At 37.4% G+C, this 24,012-nt stretch overlaps 1 protein-coding gene across 2 annotated transcripts; it reads left to right on the forward strand.

Moving 5' to 3' along the window:
- The first annotated feature begins 1,090 nt into the window (after window positions 1–1,090).
- On the forward strand, window positions 1,091–19,609 carry LOC121390194 (TAR DNA-binding protein 43-like). 2 transcript variants are annotated; one of them, XM_041521953.1, is made up of 4 exons: window positions 1,091–1,411; window positions 5,173–5,345; window positions 10,904–11,044; window positions 14,467–19,609. In XM_041521953.1, exons 1-4 carry the CDS (start codon window positions 1,174–1,176, stop codon window positions 15,208–15,210), a joined length of 1,296 nt encoding a protein of 431 aa, XP_041377887.1. In that variant the 5' UTR covers window positions 1,091–1,173; the 3' UTR covers window positions 15,211–19,609. The 2 variants fall into 2 exon arrangements, with proteins under 2 accessions (XP_041377887.1, XP_041377888.1); XM_041521954.1 differs by having other exon boundaries at window positions 14,482–19,609.
- The last annotated feature ends 4,403 nt before the right edge of the window (window positions 19,610–24,012 follow it).

Genomic DNA, 24,012 nt, shown 5'->3' on the forward strand with positions numbered 1-24,012 from the left:
GACCCTTAAAGCGCGGGAACCGTAGCACGTGCTCCATGTGCTACTGAGATAAACCGGCTTTGGTTATTTCGAATTACTTTGGATGATAGAAAGAGAGGAAACCCGCTGCAGTAACATAGGCTGCTAGCTTATACCGATAAAAGAAAGAAGAAAGAAGTGTTTTATTTAACGACGCACTCAACACATTTTCCCACAGACAGGATAGCACAAACCATGGCCTTTGTTGAACCAGTTATGGATCACTGGTCAGTGCAAGTGGTTTACACCTACCCATTGAGCCTTGCGGAGCACTCACTCAGGGCTTGGAGTCGGTATCTGGATTAAAAATCCCATGCCTCGACTGGGATCCGAACCCAGTACCTACCAGCCTGTAGACCGATGGCCTGCCACGACGCCACCGAGGCCGGTATACCGATAAAGAAGCACTTCCCCAGGCGCGTGTGTGTAAGGGGTGGGGGAGGTCAGGGTGGATATATTTTCTGAGAAAGCATGATCCGGTCCCCTCCCCTAGAAACTTCGCATACCACACTTTCGACCTCCCCAACCAGCAACCTCCACCCCCACCCCGACAATAAACTATTTCAGTCGTAGGGCACTGACATTCAGATTGGGGGGGGGGGGGGAACAAAACAATTCACCAAGCTACATCCCCGCCCCATTCCCCCGGGGCATAAGGGTGTCGGGTTTCTTATTGATGCGTTTGTACTGACACGATTTGACTACATCATAAAGGATCAAAATGTGGTGGTGAGGCCATGCAAATTATAGTTTGCCAGACATCCTTTGCTACGCCACTTTCAGGTGCGTAACTTCGGCAAATATCATTGAAGATCTCGGTCAATTCCGTATCTTCCGATGTCACCGAGTATCTCCGAAGTGTTCCGATGAATGGAAATCGATACAGAGAAACATTTTACTTTTAATACTTGTACATAAATAATATCTATACCAATATTCTTCCATGATTTCTCATAGGTAATCTAAAACTCTACCCAAATTCAATTTATTTATCAAAACACTAAAGTATTCAACTGTCATTGTTTTCCCATGGTACTTTGCGCTAGCTGCCGCCATCTTCGTAAGAGAAAAACCCCTTGAAAGGCAAAGTAGGACTTGATGATTTCGGAATACTGAATTGTTGGATATCAAGCATCCTCCAAACACTTGGCAAAGATGAGTCCATATATTCAGGTTGCCGAGGAAGAAGGGGACGAACCGATGGAAGTGCCAGTGGAGGATGACGGAACGCTGTTGCTGACCACTCTTGCCGCGCAGTTTCCCGGGTCTTGTGGATTGAAATACCGAAACCCCGACAGTGGCTCTATGAGAGGAATTCGTCTTTCGGACGGCCGACTCTACCCACCAGATTGTGACTGGGGTGGATACGTTTTCATTGCTGTTTTTCCCAAGGGTAAGATGTTTCCCAGGTACCTCGCGACATGTGTATTCGCGCTGTCAAAAGGAGTGACAGAAGTTTGTTTTGACGTTTCTCGTTTTGACAGCTGAGGGGTCCGATCCGTTTGTTGTTATTCAACGAGATTACATGTAGTGGTAACACACTATTCGTTATTTTAGTATATTGTAATGTATTTTGTGTTACATTCGTGTGTACCTACAATACAGTCTTAACAATGCCATTATTTTAATGGTTGTGCAATTACCGTATTTTATGCAATAAAGAGTGGCATAAACATAGACATCTGTATATAGATCAATATTGGTAATAATTGATTATTGTACTGTAGATGTGTATAGATATCTGTAGATTAAGTTGTTAGCATGAATGTTAGGTATTAAAGTTACATTTCTGTGTCAAAAGCTGAAAAGGTACCACATCATGCTAAAACAAGCTAGGGAAAACACTACCCTGTCTTTAATATGCAGAAAAAAAAAAAATTTCACTAGCCAACCAGACTAGTACCAACTAAAATTTACTAGCCTATCAGAATTTTTACTAGTCCGCCAGAACTTGATTGACAATCATTTCTTTCATATAGATTTACAAAATTCAAGTGACATCCCGCAAGTATTTAACAGAACAACTATTCAAAACCAGCAACATGATTTGAATGTAAACAAGCCATTTCTAAGTAGTATTGACCTTTGACCAACTGTACGAAATTGATTATTTGGAACTTCGAAGTCATCTATTGTCAACGCTTTACGTGTATTACGTATTTCGTCGTCATTCTGAACAGTTTGTTTCAATGGTTTTAAATTCTGGCATGGCCAATGCGCTGTCGTGGATTCGATGGAAAATTACAGTCGGTCAGAACATTGGCCTAGTTGTTGCATTTTTTAACTCGTCTGTCAGAATTAGCAAGTGGGCGAGTACTTTCTGCACCCCTGATGTAATGTTTTTGGGGGCAGGATCTAGTTCAGTTGGTAGTGTCTGCCTGAGGTGCTTACTTCAAAGGATCTAATAACCTCAGTGGTCCCATTCTATCGCTCAAACATAATGATCGGGAGCATCCACCAATGGCACTTTTGTGTCTCTAGATAAAAATTACTGCTTTTGGCTTGAAAATTGTTTTGGACCATTTCCGTTTTTTTAAAAATACTGTGGGTGACAAATTCTTAAGTTGGAACCCTGCTTTTATGATCCCCTCTCTCTTTCTTCCTCCCCCCCCCCCATCCCAACCAGTGCACCATGACTTGTATATCAAAGGAAGTGGTATGTGCTGTCCTGTGTGGAAAAACTACATATAAGATGGATGCATTACTGCTAATGACAAAATGTAGGGTTTTTTTTAGTTCATGAGTTCAAATTACCAAATGCTTGACATCTAATAGCAATTATTAAAGGGACATACCCTAGTTTTTAAACACATATTTTTGACTATTACCTGTATAACTGTTTTTGATAACTTAAATCATACTTTACATAGATTTTATTGTTTATATTATCAATTTCCGTACATCTGAGTTGTTTTTGGTCATCCTGGTGTTTTTAATATATCACAAAATGCATTTCTTGTATTTTTAAAAACGCACGTGCGTCTGAGAAGTAACAGTTATGGAGTCGAGTCTTAGTCCTATTTTTAGAGGGTATTTCACCTTTTCAGTCACAGACTCATGTTTCACTCAGTTGTAACTTTATCCAAAATGTGTTACACGTTTGTAGATTAAGTAAACTTAGTGTTAATTTTCACGGGTTGAAACTAGGGTATGTCTCTTTAATAATTCAATGTGCTTTAGTGTTGTTAAAATTGTAATGTTACAACATGCTGTGAATGGGTGATTTTGCAAGCGTGTTTATAGATGTAGGTCACATTAATTGCTTTTGTTTTGGTATGGTCAGGTCATGTCAAAGTGTTTTACATGCACATTCAGAGCAAGCTGTTGTACACAGCACACACCTGTCGTGGGCACAAGTTCTTGGCGGATCAAGCCCTTGTGTCCAAGACAGGAAAGATGGTGAGTGAAAGAATTAGGATTCTTGCTTTAAGAGCACATACATCCTGTTAGTTGTCCATGGTAGACGAGGCAGAGGGGGCAGTTGTGGGGTTTTGAAAGTTTCTCATTAGAAGAATTAAGCCAAAAATGTTAAAGTAAATTTTTTTACATTGTGTCCGAAAAATTTAAGTGATTGAACACCAGTTTTAAATGTTTCGGCTGAAAAATTAAGTTGTCAGATTTTTTTATTTAGCCTAAAATGGATCGGACGTCATACGAACCTAGGGTAGGTGGTGTAGCTCTAAAAAGGCCTGTCTTGGTGGTAGTGTGAAGAGACGTAGCTGTTTGTTGTAGCCCTGAAAAGGCCTGTCATGGTGGTAGTGTGAAGAGACGTAGCTGTCAGGTGTAGCCCTGAAAAGGTCTGTCATGGTGGTAGTGTGAAGAGACGTAGCTGTCTGGTGTAGCCCTGAAAAGGTCTGTCATGGTGGTAGTGTGAAGAGACGTAGCTGTCTGGTGTAGCCCTGAAAAGGTCTGTCATGGTGGTAGTGTGAAGAGACGTAGCTGTCAGGTGTAGCCCTGAAAAAGTCTGTCATGGTGGTAGTGTGAAGAGACGTAGCTGTCAGGTGTAGCCCTGAAAAGGTCTGTCATGGTGGTAGTGTGAAGAGACGTAGCTGTCAGGTGTAGCCCTGAAAAAGTCTGTCATGGTGGTAGTGTGAAGAGACGTAGCTGTCAGGTGTAGCCCTGAAAAAGTCTGTCATGGTGGTAGTGTGAAGAGACGTAGCTGTCTGTTGTAGCCCTGCAAAGGTCTGTCATGGTGGTAGTGTGAAGAGACGTAGCTGTCTGTTGTAGCCCTGAAAAAGTCTGTCATGGTGGTGGTGTGAAGAGACGTAGCTGTCTGGTGTAGCCCTGAAAAGGTCTGTCATGGTGGTAGTGTGAAGAGACGTAGCTGTCAGGTGTAGCCCTGAAAAGGTCTGTCATGGTGGTGGTGTGAAGAGACGTAGCTGTCTGGTGTAGCCCTGAAAAGGTCTGTCATGGTGGTAGTGTGAAGAGACGTAGCTGTCTGTTGTAGCCCTGAAAAGGTCTGTCATGGTGGTGGTGTGAAGAGACGTAGCTGTCAGGTGTAGCCCTGAAAAAGTCTGTCATGGTGGTGGTGTGAAGATTTTGGTACTGTGCTGTCTGGTGTCAGCGCAGTACACCAAGGTGATGTGCACTCGGTTTCCAACTCGCATAGTGCTGGGTGTCTGGATCATAACCATGGGGGTGGGGGAATCTACAACACAAGCAGAAACGTGTAGCTTCATTGCTGGAGGGGGCAGGATGTAGCCCAGTGGTAAAGCGTTCACTTGATGCACGGTTGGTTTAGGATCGATCCCCGTCGGTGGACCCATTGGGCTATTTCTCGTTCTAGCCAGTGAACCATAACTGGTGTAACAAAGGCTGTGGTATGTACTATCCTGTGTGGGATGGTGCATATATAAAAGATCCCTTGCTGCAACTTGAAAAGAGTAGCCCATGAAGTGGCAACAACAGGTTTCCTCTCTCAATATCTGTGTGGTCCTAAACCATATGTCTGACGCCATTTAATCATAAATAAAATGTGTTGAGTGCGCTGTTAAGCAAAATATTTCGTTCGTTTGGTTGTTCATTGTTGGAGAGTCGGGAGTGGGTTTTTTGGTATGTGTCCAAATAATGATTTATTATATTGAATATATACAGGTTTTGTTTGTACATGTCTGGTAAACCCTTGTCTAATCTACTTAAATGTTTTTATTATAGTTGAAAACAAGCGCAAAGTGGATGAAGCGTCTGAGAATTTAGCAATGAAACCCAAACGACTCAACGAAAAGCAGCGTTGTAGTGATCTGATAGTGCTAGGATTGCCTTGGAAAAGTAACGAAGAGGACCTCAAGAAATATTTTCTGCAGTTTGGGGAACTACTTATGGTGCAGGTAACTGTGTTTACTAGCTACATATTTTGATATTGTAGATTTCTGTAGGAGCTTGTTTCATTTGCTTTAAGCTAGCTCCATTGCCCTTTGAAAAGTCTCTGTTCAAATTGGTTCTACATTAAAATTTATGAAAAACACTGTGTAAAGGAGGATAACTCTTTTGTGGAAATTAAACAAATTTTTGTGCCAAAATGTGATTCTTCGCAGTTAACGTCAGTAAAGATTGGTCTACGTTATTTCGGTGAAAGCAGGAATTAAAGCCAGTAAATTTAAGACGTGTATTGAATGTATAGCATTAGCAATACAGGTAGCTCTGCCATAAATTGATGTATCATGACGTGGACTGCATTGTGATACAGTACTGTATCGCCATATTGTTGACTTCTAATGTTCACATATTTATTCATTTATAGCCTATTTTCGTGCTTATGACAAATAAGATTCAAGCACGCTATCCTGAGCACACACACTTCAGCTATCTGGACTGTCTGTTCAGGACAGTAGGTTAGGGATTAGTAAGAGAGAATTTGTAACTCCTTGTAGTGAGTTCATGGGATACACTTTTTCGGTTCGTGCTTCATGATCAAGGGAACCTATCGGAAACTGTTTTTAGGTTCCGTGAAAACAAGTCATAGGAACCCATTTTTAATACCATTGATTTCAATTATTACCCTCTCATTATTATACGCAGGCTGTTGTGATTTTGACAGCTACATAAAAATAATAATTTAGGCCTACATCATTTCCTCCCATAATGAAAGTACAGGAAATAGTGGGGCCTATTCCATTGCCACCTTCAGTACTCAAGCATATGCGTGAAGTCTACTTTTTTTCGACTTCAGTGATAATAGTCAGAAGGTTAACTATTTTCTACAAAATTATATATTTATGAATTTAAATGCTATTTCTTGAGCCCTATATTTAAGAGATACACTATAAATAATTAGTGCCAGTAATGTTTGATTGAGCACATGTTCGAACTCTGAACACTGAGAAGTTCGGGTAACACAACAATCCGAATTGGGTCTTGCGATTGTGTCAAACACACTCTCCAGTAATGTGATATTAAAAACATAATTTAAAAAATACATATATATATACTACTCAAAAGAATTTAAGGGTCAGACGATATTTTCGACATTATTTTCTGAATGTCAATTATATTAGCTAGACCATAATGTCATGCATGGTATTGTTCCATTTTGACGAAAGTGGCTCTAAGCAACCCATAAATGAATTAAAATCCACTGTCATTGACACTGTCGACTAGTTCTAATGGCGAAAACATGCTTACATTTGCACGTAAATTAGGGCGAAAGCGAAAGGTCTGCTAAGTGCCCATAACTTGCTTTTTCACAAAGCGCTTCATTTGCACGCTTTGCACATGTATTCCATGTTCCCAATGCTGAAGACCCCGAAGCACTACAAATAGAGAGGACCGCTACATCACCAATATGGCTCTACGTCAACGCACAACCACTGCACGCCGATTACGTGACAATCTGCGGACTGCGACTGGAACTCGAGTGTCTGATCAAACCATACGCAATCGTCTGAGAGCCAATAATCTACGCTGCCGTCGCCAGGCTGTTCGACCACCACTCCTACCACGTCACAGAACGGCCAGACGTCACTGGTGCAAGCTTCATCTGCGGTGGCGACGTGTTCAGTGGGGTCGAGTGATGTTCACTGATGAGTCCAGGTTTAGTCTCCAGTTCAACGACGGTCGGGTTCCTGACGTTAACGGTTCGGTGGTGGCAGCGTCATGGTGTGGGGCGTTATCTCTATCCACCACAGGACCCCCCTCTATGTGGTGGATGGCAATCTGAATGGAATCCGCTATTTGAATGAGATTATCCGGCCGTTGGTTCTCCCAGGCCTTCAGCAGATTGGCGGCGGGGCAGTTCTGCAGGATGACAATGCCAGACCCCACCGCGCCAGGGTGGTAACGGACTTTCTCAGACAACAAGGTATCGCCAGGATGGATTGGCCAGCATATTCGCCTGACTTGGCCCCAATAGAGGACGCCTGGGACGAATTAGGCAGGAGAGTTCGGGATAACCATGCCCCTCCGGCCAACCTTCATGGTCTGGGTCAACTTCTTATGGCGGATACACTTTTTCGTGCGGAGTGGCAGGCCATTCCCCAAGAGTTCTTCAGCCGTCTGATCAACAGCATGAGGCAACGATGTGTCGAGTGTATTTGCGCCAGGGGTGGATTCACACACTATTAAACGAATCTTCTAATGTGTAAAATCTATGTTTGACAACCTTCAACTTTGACAGCATGTCATGTGACTTTCTTGTATACAGTGACGTTTATTTGTGGTTTTTTGTAAATATGGAACAATAAATTAAATTTTTGGTGTAGTTTACATCATCAATCTAATACACTCTGAAACTTATTTGGTTATAAATGTTTGACCCTTAAATTCTTTTGAGTAGTATATATATATATTTTTTTTTTCATTGAAGAGTCGTACTCTATATCATAATCATGGGAAACGAAATTTCGGTTTCATGATTTAACCAATACAGTACCAAAAACAATTGTTGCCATAAAATCCAAAGCCCTGAATCTATTGGCAATGCACTGGCCTCGGTGGCATTATGGTTAGGCCATCGGTCTACAGGCTGGTAGGTACTGGGTTCGGATCCCAGTCGAGGCATAGGATTTTTAATCCAGATACCGACTCCAAACCCTGAGTGGGTGCTCCGCAAGGCTCAATGGGTAGGTGTAAACCACTTGCACCGACCAGTGATCCATAACTGGTTCAGCAAAGGCCATGGTTTGTGCTATCCTGCCTGTGGGAAGCGCAAATAAAAGATCCCTTGCTGCTAATCGGAAAGAGTAGCCCATGTAGTGGCGACAGTGGGTTTCCTCTCAAAATCTGTGTGATCCGTAACCGTATGTCTGACACCATATAACCGTAAATAAAATGTGTTGAGTGCGTCGTTAAATAAAATATTTCTTTCTTCTTTTCTATTGGCAATGCAGTACTATTGTATGTATACGTGTGTATAATGCACTCAGATTAGAAGCCAGTTATCACGTTTTTGATGTGTACAATTGAATTTAAACAATTTGACCATAAAACGATAGATATATTACTTGCTTCAGATTTAAACAACTGAACTTCCATCAAATTTAATCAACTGAACTTCATCAGTTTTGATAAACGAGATTACAAGTAGTTTTGTGGAGTAATCGGGGAACATTTCATTCAGTACCTTGTCACAAGTTTCAGAGATCGCTACATAATTATAAAACATTAAACAGCTAGTCGCCAATCAGTTTCATTTGACCAAAAGTGTTGTTAACCTTTAGACTACTGGATTAATTTTTAACAAAAACCAATTTGAGTGAGTACAAGTTTTAAATTTTTACTCACATATATTCACTTAAATGTTTTATAAATACATGAAATAAAGTTCATATATGAATCGGTAAGTATTAATTTCTTGTCTTTTTTGTAATTTTTATTATTTTTAGATCGGCTAATGGTGATTAAAATTAGGCAAAAAATCGAAAAAGTTGCATTTACTTACGGGCATTTGTGGCCAGTTGTCCAGTATTTATGTCCATTATTCCCGATAACAGTGGTTTTCTGATCAGAATTGTTTTTAAACCCAAACTACGATTCATATTGCAATATTTGGTAATTTTGGTTGTTGGTAAAACTATCAAATGTCAGAGTTCGACAAATCCGCTAGCCCGATGCCCGTGGCTAGTGGTTTTTAAGTTCGGGCTAGTGAGAAACGCAAAACCACTAGCCCCTGCGGGCTAGTGGTTCCCCCCCTCCTCTCGTCATCGCTCGATCGTTTTTTTTTTTTTTTCTTTCTTTCTTTTTCTCTCGGCTGAAATTTCGTTTAATAAATTTTATTGTGACGTTTGTCATAGAATAATATCAACAACGCAATCAGTATATAATAATAATCCACTTGAGCTAGGTCTGCAAACTGCAGTAACATGCTATCTCTACATCGTCACAGTTACAGCATGCATTGTTTACCTTTCCCTTTCAAGTTTTCTGGCACAGGAAATAAAGTCTAATGACATGCGTGTTTTGATTGGTTAGACACGTCACGTGGTAGTTAATCTCGCACATATGTTTTAGGCTAAGAACTTGGAAATCACCAATCGCGACGACAGGTTAATCTCAATCAAGTAAACCCCAGCCATGCTTTGAATTTCAGTGTTTGTTTTATTTACCTATTGTTTTCTAATTTAACACTTCGCTAACATGTGGTTATCGGCAATCAGGAAAACAATTTACTTTAATGGTAACCGCATATGCAATGACTCGGCTTGGCCTATTACGTGTAGCGGTTTGGATAATACTTCACAGCTGCTGATACAAGATAATACCTTTTTTGTTTATCAATTAACAACGGATTAGATGTCGCCGTTATATTCTTTTGATATCGGTCTGACACGGAATAATGCCCTGTATTTGGCATCACCGTTCCTGGCGACATAAATAGTAGGCCCTAAATATATAACCAACTACCAAATACACTGAACCATCTATTACCGTGTGTCACACTGTCGTACCCTCATTTAAATTTAATTATTTTGATAGTGTGTTTAGATACCAACCAAGAGTTTGCTCAATTATTTTTCCCCGGGGGGAGGGCAAAAACGAAAACGGGACAATGACGATGGATCACACTTGACAAAAGACAAAACGTACGACACGACAAAAAACTAAAAGTTACAACATGATTTAAGTGTTTGTTTTATTTTACTGTTATACTCGTAAATGTGTAATGTTACAAAAATTATATAAAAATCCAGTTATAATTAATCAGGAATTTGGGCTAGTGCTTTATCTTGGTGGGCTAGTGGTTTTCACAAACCCACTAGCCCTGTGGCTAGTGACTTTTCAAAATATTTGTCATACTCTGTAAATGTATTATCAAATTAGCTGTCACAATCAGCTATCGATCCCTAAAAATGACCGCGACGTGCCGCCATTGTTGTCAAGCGAAAATACTTGTTGAAAACCACTTTTTGAACTCAAAATTTCAAGGTATTTTCAATTGAAAAAATCAAAACAAAAGCCACCATTTTGAAAAAAAATCTTTTTTCTTTTATTATGTTTCCGGTGAGTGTCGTGTGCAAAACGGCGGGAATTGAGGAATGCACTGTATACAGTGTACAGTATGTCGACTGACGTGACGTCGGGTGAGATATCTCGCCTGCAGTACTCAGAAGGTTAATCAAGAGGGCAAGACCAATTGTAAATTAAATTACCTGTGTTACATGTTACAAGTAAGTGCTTTTGGGTATGCACTTGGTAATTGTAACTGAATAAATCATAATATTGTAGAATAGTGGCCAGGTCACCCTGAGTGACTAAAGCTATTTATTTGGGTGCAGACACCAAATTATGGTTGAATTTGTAACTAAATAGTCATAATATTATAGAATAGTGGCCAGGTCACCCAGAGCGACTAAACCTATTTATTTGGATGCAGACATCAAATTATGGTGGAATTTCAAACTAAATAGTCGCCAATTCCAGCCCTGGTAAAACATTTTTTTTTTTTTTACAGGTGAAGAAAGATCCGAAGACCGGGCAGTCCAAAGGCTTTGGCTTTGTTAGGTTTGCCGACTACGAAGCTCAGTTCAAGTGCATTTCTCAACGGCATATGATCGATGGTCGATGGTGTGATGTCCGAATACCTAATTCAAAGGTAGATATATATATTTGTTTTTTTGCAGGTCATAGATCATATATATACCGTATTTGACCGGAAATAAGCCCATGTCTTTGAATAAGCCCCCCTCCGTTTTGATAGCATTTAAGAAATTAGGCCCTCATTCGTAAATAAGCCCACCCCCAACTTCGTCACCTTATAAATAACATGAATTGCAAGTTTGCTCAAAGTTCATTTAAAAGGTCATACCTCCTGCAGATAATTAAACACAAATGTAACACAATATTTTACCTCCAGTGAGATTTAGCAGTCTAACAATAACAGTGTGTAACATTGTTTTCAATTTCATGCCTGCAGTATTTCTCTGAAGTATCCAAGCCCAAGTATGAACTAAAAACCAATGTCTATTTTTACCACCACACTGGGTCCGCAGTTAATGCTAATTAAGCAAATACCTTATTCTGATTGGCTAAGAACAATGACCGTAGATTGACAATTCTTTGTAGTGTAAGCTGGCTGCCTGTGTCAGAAACGTGTGTATAGGCTATTGAGTTTGTTGTTAATTGCTGTTGTTTTAAGTCTTCTCAGCATTAAATTTTGGATGTAAATAAACAGCACTGGTAAGTAATTGTAACATAGAAGGTGTGTTTCTGATAATTAGATACTAGTAAAAAAAAACATAATTTAATTAATAAACAATTATTATTTATTAATAACAAATGGAACACTAATTAATAGATGTGCTACTGAATGTTTTTTTGTTTTCTTCCTAGTGCATTTAAGTATTGTTATTTATTTTAATTATTATTATTAAAAAAATGTTCAACAAAACTGGCCCCTTGTCTGGGAATAAGCCCACCCCATGCCAAGCTCACAATGAGTTGTCTTGGCCCCCTGGGCTTATTTCCGGTCAAATACGGTAATGATTTATGGTGATAAGAAGTTTTTTGGTTGTTTTTTTTTACTCTAAAAGATTGTAAATATTGTATGTATTGATTCCCCGTGTTAAATTCTCTGTCTCTCAAAACACCATGTAGAGTAGCTTTAGAGTATCAATGTAATATTTTATTATATAACTCTAAGGTAAATAACTGTTGTGTTTTAAAAGGTGAGATATGAATAAAATAATAAACGGAATTTGCATCAGTTTCCTTGCATTAGCTTAGTGTTGACAAATTGGTCTGAGAAGTTTTTAAGCATTAACAGGGCACAATATTTTACGAGAACCGTTCTGTTTGCGTGTCAATTGGTTACGTGGTGATCAATTAATTTCTAAAATTAAAAGTACCCTATCAGAAGTCAAATTGAAAATCATTTAATTTTTTTAATGCATTTGAACCACCAATATAGCATAGAACTGTATTTCAAGTGTTTTACAATTAGGTAGATCTAACTCATAGGTTACTAGAACTATATTCCCGTAACCAAACAATTGGTTACCTGAGTAAAACTCACGTGAACCGACTTCCGGTTACCTAAGATTTTGAAATATTGTCCCCTGTATAAACAGGATCTTAGATAGAGCTAAATATTACATGTGAACCATGCTGTTTGGCTAACTCTGTGCTGTACTTGCCTAAAAGTCTCATGTTGGATAAATGAATGTTTGACACCCCAGCACAAAACAATGCATCGTCTTTTGGGTGTTGGACAATGGTAAATATATAAATGAAATGATGATCAATGTCAGTATAAAATTAAAAGTGTAACCAGCTGTGCAAAAATGTAAAGTCTTTTGTGAGATCAGGTCACAAATTGTAATGAGAACACCACACTAAGAACATTCAGCTTCTTGAAATTGTTCCGTCACATACTCATCACTATTCCCCAAGCTTCCAAATTACTAGACTAAAGTAGAGCAGTTAATTTGTCTGTGACTTTTGCAACAAATTCCCTTCGAAGTCCATAACAGATTCTTTTAGTAATTTTATTCTTTTTCACAGATGTGGTCTCATATTTACAGAACTTCATAGTATTTGGGGCTTTAGACTGCACCAAAGCTAAGGCGATAAATGCTGTGCTCCAAATAAGTATACTCAAAATAAATATGCTTAAAATTTGAATTAGATTTTTTTTTAAAAATAATAATAATTTTAAAAAAAATGTATTTCTGAATATCTACAAGTCTTCAGCAGTTGTTAATAACATTATTGTGCTTAGAAAAAAAGATACCTTTTTATATTCAGAACAGACCCCAAAAAACAACTGTTGGGCCCAAATTTGTGAGATCTTTTGAGTTCTAGTAATGATTTGACAGGGATTTATCCAGGAATTCTGTGGGTATGAACATGGGCCCTTTCTCTCTCCCCCCCCCAAAGTGGCATTGAAAATATCAAATTTTTGCACTAAAATTCCCAATATATAAAATTATGTCTGTTGTAATAAATTAAGTTAAAACTGTTGTTCTGCAGCATGTAGTAGCCTGAAAAAATATCGCAAGTATGATTTTCCCAATGGCAACAGACATGGGACCATAGCAAAAATCTTTTCATAATGCATGAGATTTGGGGTTTGAAGACTATGCCATGTTTATCAGTGCCGAATGATGCCAGTAATATTGATTGCCATGTTTATCAGTGCCCAATTATGCCAGTAATGTTGATTGCCGTATTTATCAGTGCCCAATTATGCCATTAATATTGATTGAAATGTTTATCAGTGCCGAATGATGCCACTAATATCGATTGCCATGTTTATCAGTGCCGAATGATGCCAGTAATGTTGATTGCCATGTTTATCAGTGCCGAATGATGCCAGTAATGTTGATTGCCATGTTTATCAGTGCCGAATGATGCCAGTAATATTGATTGCCATGTTTATCAGTGCCCAATTATGCCAGTAATGTTGATTGACGTATTTATCAGTGCCCAATTATGCCAGTAATATTGATTGAAATGTTTATCAGTGCCGAATGATGCCAGTAATGTCGATTGCCGTGCTTATCAGTGCCGAATGATGCCAGTAATGTCGATTGCCGTGCTTATCAGTGCCGAATGATGCCAGTAATGTCGATTGCCGTGTTTATCAGTGCCGAATAATGCCAGTAATATCGATTGCCATGTTTATCAGTGCCCAATTATGCCAGTAATGTTGATTGCCGTATTTATCAGTGCCCAATTATGCCAGTAATATCGATTGCCGTGTTTATCAGTGCCGAATGATGCGATTGCCGTGCTTATCAGTGCCGAATGATGCCAGTAATGTCGATCGCCGTGCTTATCAGTGCCGAATGATGCGATTGCCGTGCTTATCAGTGCCGAATGATGCCAGTAATGTCGATTGCCGTGCTTATCAGTGCCGAATGATGCCAGTAATGTCGATTGCCGTGTTTATCAGTGCCGAATGATGCCAGTAATATAATATTGGTTGCCATGTTTATCAGTGCCGAATAATGGCAGTAATATTGATTGCCGTGTTTATCAGTGCTGAATGATGCCAGTAATATTGATTGGTCTTAGAATTGTATTCTGCAGGAAGGAGCCCAGCAGATGATGAACCGCAAGGTCTTCGTCGGCCGCTGCACCGAAGACATGACCTCGGATGACCTCCGACATCACTTCACCAAATACGGTGAAGTCGTCGACGTTTTTATTCCAAAACCATTTCGAGCGTTTGCCTTCGTGACCTTTGCTGACCCAGATATCGCCCAGTCGCTGTGTGGGGAGGACCACATCATCAAGGGGGCGAGCGTGCACATCAGCGGGGCGGCTCCGAAGAACAACGAGAAGGATCGGCGGCTCGGCTTGAACCACACCCCTTTTGGCGGCTTCAATCAGGGATACGGCCACACCTCCTGGGCTCCAGGGACGCGGGGATCGAACCAGACCGTCACCAACCATGGAACGGCACTGCAGGGAAGTCTCAACAACAACCTCGGTTTGGGCAATTTAGGTCTTGGGGCGTTGCAGCTGAACCATGCGATGCTAGCCGCAGCTCAGGCCGTTCTCAGTGGCCAGGGGGGGTGGGGCCCTCTTGGATTGACCAACCAGGGTGGTAGTGCTAGTAGCGTGGACAACCCGACCAATACAGCAAATAACAATTCGGGATTCAGCACTGTCAGTAATGGAACGAGTTGTGCTGGCAACGGGGGTAGTTTTCTAGGGTGGGGCAGTTCTCAGACGAACGACGCCCCCTCCCACAGTCCCGGTCATGTTGGTGGGTGGGGTGGTTCGCAGTCGAAGACAGGAACAGGGTGGAATTGATAAAGTGTGGAAGTTGTGAAAGCTTGAGGGTTTGTTTTTACGATTCATTGGGTACCTGTCATTGTACATAGTCAAATAAACCACAGTGCATCATTTTATTATTTGGGGTAGGACAAAAACACTGCACTTGGTGTGCACCTAAGAAACATGTTTCTACACACAAACATTTTATAGAGTAGCTTAATGTCTTGAATTTTCTCCTCTTTTTTTTATTTTTTATAAACTGTGATATATTGATTATAGGGTTTTAAAGTTTTCATGGTGCATGGCACACTGATGCTAAATTACTATTTTTTTTATCACTGTGATGTATTTGACTGTGTTACTATTTTTAAAGTCACATAGATCTATATTTGTGTACGTCTTGGTCCTATTCATCGGTCTTGTCGCTGTGTCAGCTTTCTACGTTTATGATTCATGCAATTTGTAATGGAACGTCAACCGTATTAGTGCAGATCCGGCAGTATGGCCTTCGAAATTTGTAATGGCTATCAGCAGGGTTTCTGCCAGATGGTAAAAAGGATAAAATCATGTACCCTAAAATCTTGGAAATTAATGGGTACATTTTAATACATTTAGAAAGATTATATAAGAGTACTGCTGTTAACATTTTTCAATTTACATGAAATGCAGTATCCAGTTTCAGCAGATTTCAAACCTATAAGCACGTAGGGGCATTTACGATCCATTTTGTTTATATAACTACCCTCAAATTATTTTTAAATTCAAGAATTGTAAGAACAGAAAAAGAAATATGTATACTTCAAACTATATTACTGTAGTTCTTTTAGTCGTAATTAGTGATGGAAATAAGCAAACTATTTTACTTGTCCAAATAAATGATTTGTTTTATTCAAGTGCAAGGACAATGTTCTTGATGGCTCAAAACAAAACTGCATTGAACATTTTTATTAGTCCACCGGATAACCACCAAAGTACATTTTGCTCGTCTGAGCAGATTTTTACTTGTGAGGACAAACAGACAAGTGCTTATTTTGAACGCTGGTAATACAAACTGTTGGTTAATCGTTTATTTCCAAAATTAGGTTTACAGTGTTTTATGAAATTTGTCCCTGAAATTTAGTGGTACCCTAAACTTTTTTCTTTCTTTCTTGTTGTTGAAAAAGTCTATAGACTTCTCAGTACTCTTGAGAAGCGCTGGATTGTTTTGGGTCCATCATTTTCTTCATCTCGTTGATACTAATGTGGTTGATGTTCCAGACCATATGCATTGTACATAACACTGAATGATTTCGGTGTATTTTCTGAAATGAGTGGACACTCGGCAGTGAGTACATGTTATATCAGGTGTCGTTGTTAGTCGTACAGTGAATTGCACAAACCATTGCAGGCATTGAATTCGGGGATTTTTTAAAAATATATTTAGGGATTCTGTCAGAATCATAGATATTTTAGGATTCCATCATAATCGTTTACTTTCAATCCAAAATCTGGGATTTGCAGAAGCACAGGCTGTTTTCTTTGCAATGTTGGTAAATTATACATTAAATTTTTAATATGCATTCTGGTGAATGGGTTTTGTGCGTTTTAATTGTTACTGGCATAACTAAAATTTGACTTGAATTCTTGTTTTACGCAGGTTTTTTTTTTTTTTTTTTTTTTTTTTATTAATTTGTAAGGTATAAATTAATATTGGCAAGTCCACGTGTAACCACATGTTATTTGTCGAGATTCTTTTCTTGTTACATTTTTAAGATTTGCCACATTACTGACAATATTTTTTTTACCAGTTTAAACTAAAAATATTAGATAAGCTAGCCTTTAATTAGGGTACATTTGTGACGTGTTGACTGCCCTAACTTTGCTGTCTGTGGTAGTCAAAATAACCATATTGTGTTAAGGTTATTTCTAATGTACAACGGCATAGCAATGAATATTTTTGCAGCTTACTGTAAGTGATAACCATACTTGTTTCATTTCCATGTATGTTACTGAACATTTTCCCAACCTGTGTTGTGGTAGGTATTTATTGTATTCATGTACGTATTTGTGAAAGATCATCTGTCATTGGTTTGGCAATGCAGTGTTATGATTCAGATGTATCATTGTAAACCATTGCTAGTAGAGTATATTGTGGGTGTTGAATGAAACATTTGTCAACTATAACTGACAGATCTGGATGTGAGTTGTCCCCCCCCCCCTCCTTTCCTTTCAGTTCACTAAAATTAGCTCACATGCCTGAACCTTTTTTGGATATAGGCACGTTAATAAAGTTGAAGTTAAAGCTGACAAAAACATGATCTGTGGAATTAAATTTTTAGGGATTAACTTCGTCTCTGCTTTGAGACAATTTAGGAATTTCTTTCTCGGGATCGGATCTGGGCCTATATTTTCGAATATCTCGTGGTGCTATGAAATCATAAAACCATTGTAGGCTGTGATGTCACCACAGCACACGCCATAGTGATGTCATAGCTTACTATGGTTTTACAATTTTGTAGCGCTAAGTTCGCTTAAAAGATATGGGTGCTAATTTTTAAAACTCCAAATAGATCTTTGTAAAGGTATAAGTTGAAATATACCATATAATGCAAAAAATAAGTAGGAGTTAGGCCAACCAAACCTGACAGTTGACATCAGTCACCCCATTGCTGACTGAAACAAAATCCCTGGTTACTATGGTTACCTGTCTTGTTGAGCAGATACGAGCATGGTAATACAGGCACTGCATGCTTTATATTATATGGCCATTCCGTGCATTTTATTTAATGGTGAACTGAAAGGAGCAATGTAGGTTTTTAATATTATGAAATGGTTACAAAAAACAATGCCGTGCATTGTTGATGGATGTAATATTTTGACAGCGTTAAACCACAAGTTTTCGCATATGGATGTTAATTTAAAGAAGTATACTAGATATATAAGTATATATATATATACTGTGTGCCTGATAGTGATATAGGGGTTTCCCCAATTTTGTAGTTAAAATCTATGTGGTGGTTTTATTGTCAAGACCAGAAAACTAAATGACAATAATTTTGTTGGATGGTACAATACCTGAAATGTAACAAACATTGTATTTTAATTAATATAGATTTAATAAATTACTTCAAATTAAGTTTAATATTATTAATACTACATGTATTACCATATATGATTATTTTATTTTATATTGTTATTTTGTACAAATTTGTTCATATTAATTTTATCAAGTTTTGATAATGGTCAAGTTAATGGAGTTTACACATACCCATTTTTAACAAAAAAACAGTTGATTGTTTATAATGGAAAAGAAAAAACCCAAATCCAAATTGATTTGTTTTATTTTAAAATGATTCTCTATTAAAAAAAATTGCCTGTGTATTTTAACAAAAACTGCTTGTTAAAATACGACCAATCTCAATGGTTAAATCATTGGCCTTAAAACTAATACTGGTAGAACTAGTACATCCCAGGAGCTAATTTCACAAAACATTGTCGTTTAGTCGTAGATTTTAATTTTACGTGCAAAACTAGGCTTAAAATGTTTTGTGAAATTGGGTCCAGTACCAGATTTTCTTAACAAATTTGTTAGAGGGTTGTTAATGCTGTAAAATTCTGAGTATGAATATTTTTTCCAAATTTTAATAAATGTCGAGTTGGGGAAAGCCTTTCTGAACAGTGTAGTTGCCTATAGTATCATTGTTTTTATAAAAAGATGTATGTGTGAAATACGAATACTGGGTATATCTTTGTAGAATATCCCATTATAAAGTTAGGATCATTAGGATCCACTTTTTTTTTTTTTTTTTTTTTTTTTTTTTTTTTTTTTTTTTTTTTTTTTGAGTACCGAGTTGTCTGGTTTGTTAGTTAATGTATAAACTTGTCCTATGTGTATGTTTGTGTATATAATTACATATATATCTATATCTATATCTCTATTATAATACATGTTTATATCATTAACATTATATCACCTTTTCTTTACAAGTGATATATTGTTTACTATGTTATGTAGAGTTCACACTTCGCTGAATGCATTTGTTACCTAACTAACACCTTCAAATGTTTGGGGTTTTATAATTCTCCTTGTACGAAGCATTTTACTTTAGTCGGGTGACCCAGCAATTTAGAGTTGTAGGAAGGAGTTTTGTATAGTTCAGAGTTCAAGGTAAAAGCCAGTATATACGCCTGGAAATTAATTAAACACAACCTGATTTTGATTTATACTTCGCAAGTAATTGTAAGCATTTCGTGGATACAAAACACTGACAGTAATGCTCTGTGTATACAGATGTTATTAAGAAAAGACTGACAGCAAGTAACTCTGTTGTTAAATCAATATTTAATGTATTCTAGAAGGAAAAAAAAGAAGATATATATTGTTTTGTTTAATGATACCACATTGATTTGTTAATCATGGGCTATTGGATGTCACACATTTGGTAATTTTGACATAAGAGTTGTAATGGAATCCTGCTACATTTTTCCATTGGTAGCAAGAAATCTTTTATATGTGCAATCCCACACACAGGATAGCACATACTACAGCCTTTTGATATACCAGTCGTGGTGCTCTGGCTTGAACGAGAAATAACCCAATGGGCCCACCAATGAGGATCGATCTCAGACTGACTGCGCGTCAGGCGAGTGCTTTACCACTGGTCCATGTCCTGCCCCTCTAGGGTAAAAGACATCATAAATATGTATGAAAATGTATGGTTATTAACTATGGAGCTGGAATCATGCTGATGTGCTTCTCATAAGGAATTTATTCCACCAATTACGGTAAATACCCAGTAGATCTATACATAATATGTAAAAATTCTCAATATCGGTTTTAAACATTGTTGGCACGGACAACCACTTCTAGGTGCCTTTTTGACTGCAATACAAATCGGATGATGCTAAATTAATTTCCAGATTTATATGTGGCTTATACATCCAACACTCGGTTCCCATTCATTAGTGTTGGCAGATTTCATGTTTTATGAAAAGAAAAACAGTTTGCACCTGTGTTTATAAAACATTTTGTCTTGATCACCAATTTTAATATACAGCCAGGTTTAAATTGGCTACAAACTGTTAGAATATTGGTTAATGTGTACCTAAATGTTACTTTTAAACTTTTTTTTTTTAATTTGTTTTTATTTTTTCAAAGCTTTATTGAAGGTCATATTAATTGACTAACAACAGTTTAAATCCAGATGTCTAATGCTGTACAAATTACATTGATTTGGAGATCATATTAACTTCAGTCTTGAGCTTCAATCAGACCTCGTCGTTTAAAGCAATGCAATAAAAAGTAAAGTACGACAAAATGATCAAACATCAGTGCTTAATATGCATGGGAAATTTGGTAATATCTTAAATTGCTCTCCCATAACCTAAGTATGGGGAGCAATGGATCACTCCCCTATGTATTTTTGTCACTCCGAGGTCTTTTCAAGTTTGTTAATGTAGTTCCTGATTTTTTGTCCATGCCACAAAATGGTACTGAACAAAATGTGAAGTGTTATTGTAGACTGGATTTACTGCTGTTAGCAAAACTATTTATAAAAATCCATTTCTTGGGGGTTTTGCCACAGGAAGTGGTGGTAGACATTTTAATGGGGGGGGGGGGGGGGGGGGGGGGGGGGGGGGGGGGGGGGGGGGGGGGGGGGGGGGGGGCAGTTACTGTTTGGATTGTGTATTTATTAGCAGTGTTGGGTTGGGAAGAGTTACGAAAACCATATTATTTTTTTATTTGCATGCATTCAAAAAATATTTTGTGCTATGTAATAATTACGTCAGCTTTGAGGTGCAGTTATTGTGACTGGTAGCCATGGCAACACTAATTACAGAAATAGTCTTTAGTGGATCACATGTAGTAGTCTTAGTTATGTACTTGTATGTATAGTTAATTGTGTGTTTTTTGTGATTTTGTGCAACTTCTTGATATTAAGGGCAGCAGTCTGTTTGTTTTAATTACATGTGAGTGATTGATGGAAAAATTGGTCAGGTGCTCCAAGCTTTGAAGTGATTGGTTGGAAAAAAAAATGAAAAAAAATTACAGGATGCTCCAAGCTCTGGCTTTCTGTTGGTTGAAATCGGTCAGTTGCATGGCCAAATGTGATGGAACAAGTGTGGTCAAAAATTTATATTGTTACGGATAACTAGAATGACCAAATACTTGGATTGAACTGAGGTGTATTTTTATCTGATTTGTGTGTACTGTTGTTTTCGAGTGTCTCTGTGGTTTGACTCTGAATCTGGTTTGGATTGAAATGCTGTTTTTTTGTGTGTGTTTACTCTTGAAGAGTGTTTATGTTAACTCAATATGCATTTCTGTTGTTACTGCGAGTTTCGAGAGTGCTCATATTTATGAAGAAAAATATTGTTCACTTTATAAAAATAAAAAAAAGAGAGAGAGAGAGAGAAAAAAGGAGATGAAACCTGTCTTATGGCACATTTAGTGCATAATAGTATTTATTCTCATATTTAAATTCAGAAATGTGTGCTTAGGTTGTACAGAATTTGAATCTTTTAATACCTGGTTTTCGTCTGTTTCTAACATAACGAGAATGGTACCTTACAAATTAGAGTTGCACTTCCGTAGTAAAAACTTTGGGGATCAAACTTGAAGAAATAATCACACAGGGGAGATAACTGGTGGGCTTTTTTCTTTTCTTTTTAAAATATTATTTAAAACACTAACAGACTATGATTAAATAGCGTATCCTAACCCTAATCATATTTGAATGTACGCACATCCTGTAAAGTACCTCATAAGCCCCCTCCACTCCTCCCCCTTTCAGCAATTACAATGCAAGTTTTATTTTTTAACACTTATAAAAAATTCTACTTATTTGTTAATTTCCCTACTAACTTAGTAAATGGTTTAACGTGTCCATATACCACTAGGGTTTCGAATACGCCTCCCTACTAAGGCAGATTTTTAAGTGAGGGCTGCTTGTGGCATCTGCCAACATTGTCAGTCATATTACTTCCTGTCACTGACCCCACCTTACAAAGTATTGTCCCTTCACTACCCCATGTGATAATTTCTGGAATAATTCTCACGCAGTTAAACAAGATTACATTAAATTTGTAATTGACAGTGAAAACAGATGCATCGTTAAAATTTATTGACTGAATGACCAGACATACGAACCGTAACAACTGTTTTCATTTGAGCTGAACAGTTTTGATTCAAGACTCTTTGCAGTGGATAGATATAATTGGCAAACATTTTCAGACAAACGGTCTTTTAAGATTCAGTTTCTAGAATGTATGAAGATCCTGGTAGCCGTGGCAACAATCAAATCACTACTTAATTTTGGAGCTTTGGCCAGAGAAAGAAAGAATGCATTACTGAGATGAGTGCTATTTCATTATTATAATATTTCAGTGTAAAAGCAGGCTCTTAATTTTTTTCCAGTTTGTCTATGGCCAATTGGTGGTGTCATTTTCAAAAGAAAAAGAAAAAATTCTTGTATGAATAAACATTTTGTGGTTGGTACATGTACATCGGGCTTGCTCCAAATATATTTGCAGAAATTACTTAATAATAATTTAGCTTATATTCATACAATATAAACAGTGTGTCCATGTTTTACATTTCAACACTAGGCCAAAGTTAATATATGTTTTTAAATATCAAGTCTTATTTGGGGCCGTTCAACAGTTATGTAACACTCTGGAGGGAAGTGGGTATCATGGGATATGTTTGAAAAAAACTTGAATACTTTCATTTTTAAACTTGGAAGGTATGTGACTCATTATTAGGTGCCCCTTTCTACTCTAATCTGTTTTGGATTATGTCAGTTATTACAGTCCTATGGTAGTACGCAGTATAAACTTCCAATATTAATCACATGTTTGATGCCCAACCACAAAATGAATGATTATCAATGCAGAGATATTACAACTTTTTAATGTAATAAATGTATAATAAAAGCTTACTGTACATCTACTGATAATAAATATAACTATTTAGAGTTTTGTGCTGTTTATAAATAATATAACCATGATATAATACGTGGACAAAGTTTTTACACTTCAAAATGCAACAAATTGGGTCTTCTCTGTTTATATAGTTCCATAAAACCAATATGTAACAGTATGTTTAAATTATCTCTATTTCAAAATACAAATTTGTTCTGTTTTTACTAAGAAAATGTACCTAAAATTTATACTGATGTCGGGTTTAATTTTATTTTTTTAAATTTAATTACTCATATTTGAGTTATAAAATGAATTTTAACTTTACAAAAGAAAGTCGGTTTTTAAAAATATTTTTATTTTAACAACAATAATACTAAAATTTTAAAAATATTTTGATGGAATGTTTAAAAAAAAAAAAAATAATTGCCCCAAAATACATTGGTAATGTTAGGATTATTTTAATGGAATATTGTTTTAACAACAATAATACTAAAATTTTAAAATATTTTTTATGGAATTATGTCTTGAATGCCCAGTTGCCAGTATTTATTAATGATTCAGGTTTAGTGTATATAGCTCTCTCGATCTGTTCCTATTTCAACTATTTTATCATGTCGGATCTTAAGAATTTTTTTTACGCAGTCTGAGATGCAAGCTCATTACCGTAATACTTCCAGCAAAATGCCTGAAGTTTGATTGTGGGTGTGCAGGCTTGGTCGCGAGAGTTTTCACTTTTATTTATTGTTTTTTGCATGCATGAGTTTTATATATGCATGAAAACCTTATTTATTGTACATATTGTTACTGTCAACCATCGTTAGATGTTTTTCATTGTGTGCTGAACAACATGGTTATGACTGGTGGAACCATTGAATTTTATTATTTCATATTTACATATATTTATCATTGCACAGAGTTCATGGGGGAAAAAACAAC

This window comes from Gigantopelta aegis, chromosome 15 (genome assembly GCF_016097555.1).
Source record: "Gigantopelta aegis isolate Gae_Host chromosome 15, Gae_host_genome, whole genome shotgun sequence".
Lineage (NCBI taxonomy): Eukaryota > Metazoa > Mollusca > Gastropoda > Neomphalida > Peltospiridae > Gigantopelta > Gigantopelta aegis.

Bases quoted from the DNA above. Each gene is read 5' to 3' on its own strand.
- LOC121390194 (XM_041521953.1), top strand. From the start codon at position 1,174: ATGAGTCCATATATTCAGGTTGCCGAGGAAGAAGGGGACGAACCGATG. The intron at 1,412-5,172 runs GTAAGATGTTTC...TTTTTATTATAG, and splicing joins CATTGCTGTTTTTCCCAAGG to TTGAAAACAAGCGCAAAGTG. The intron at 5,346-10,903 runs GTAACTGTGTTT...TTTTTTTTACAG, and splicing joins GGGAACTACTTATGGTGCAG to GTGAAGAAAGATCCGAAGAC.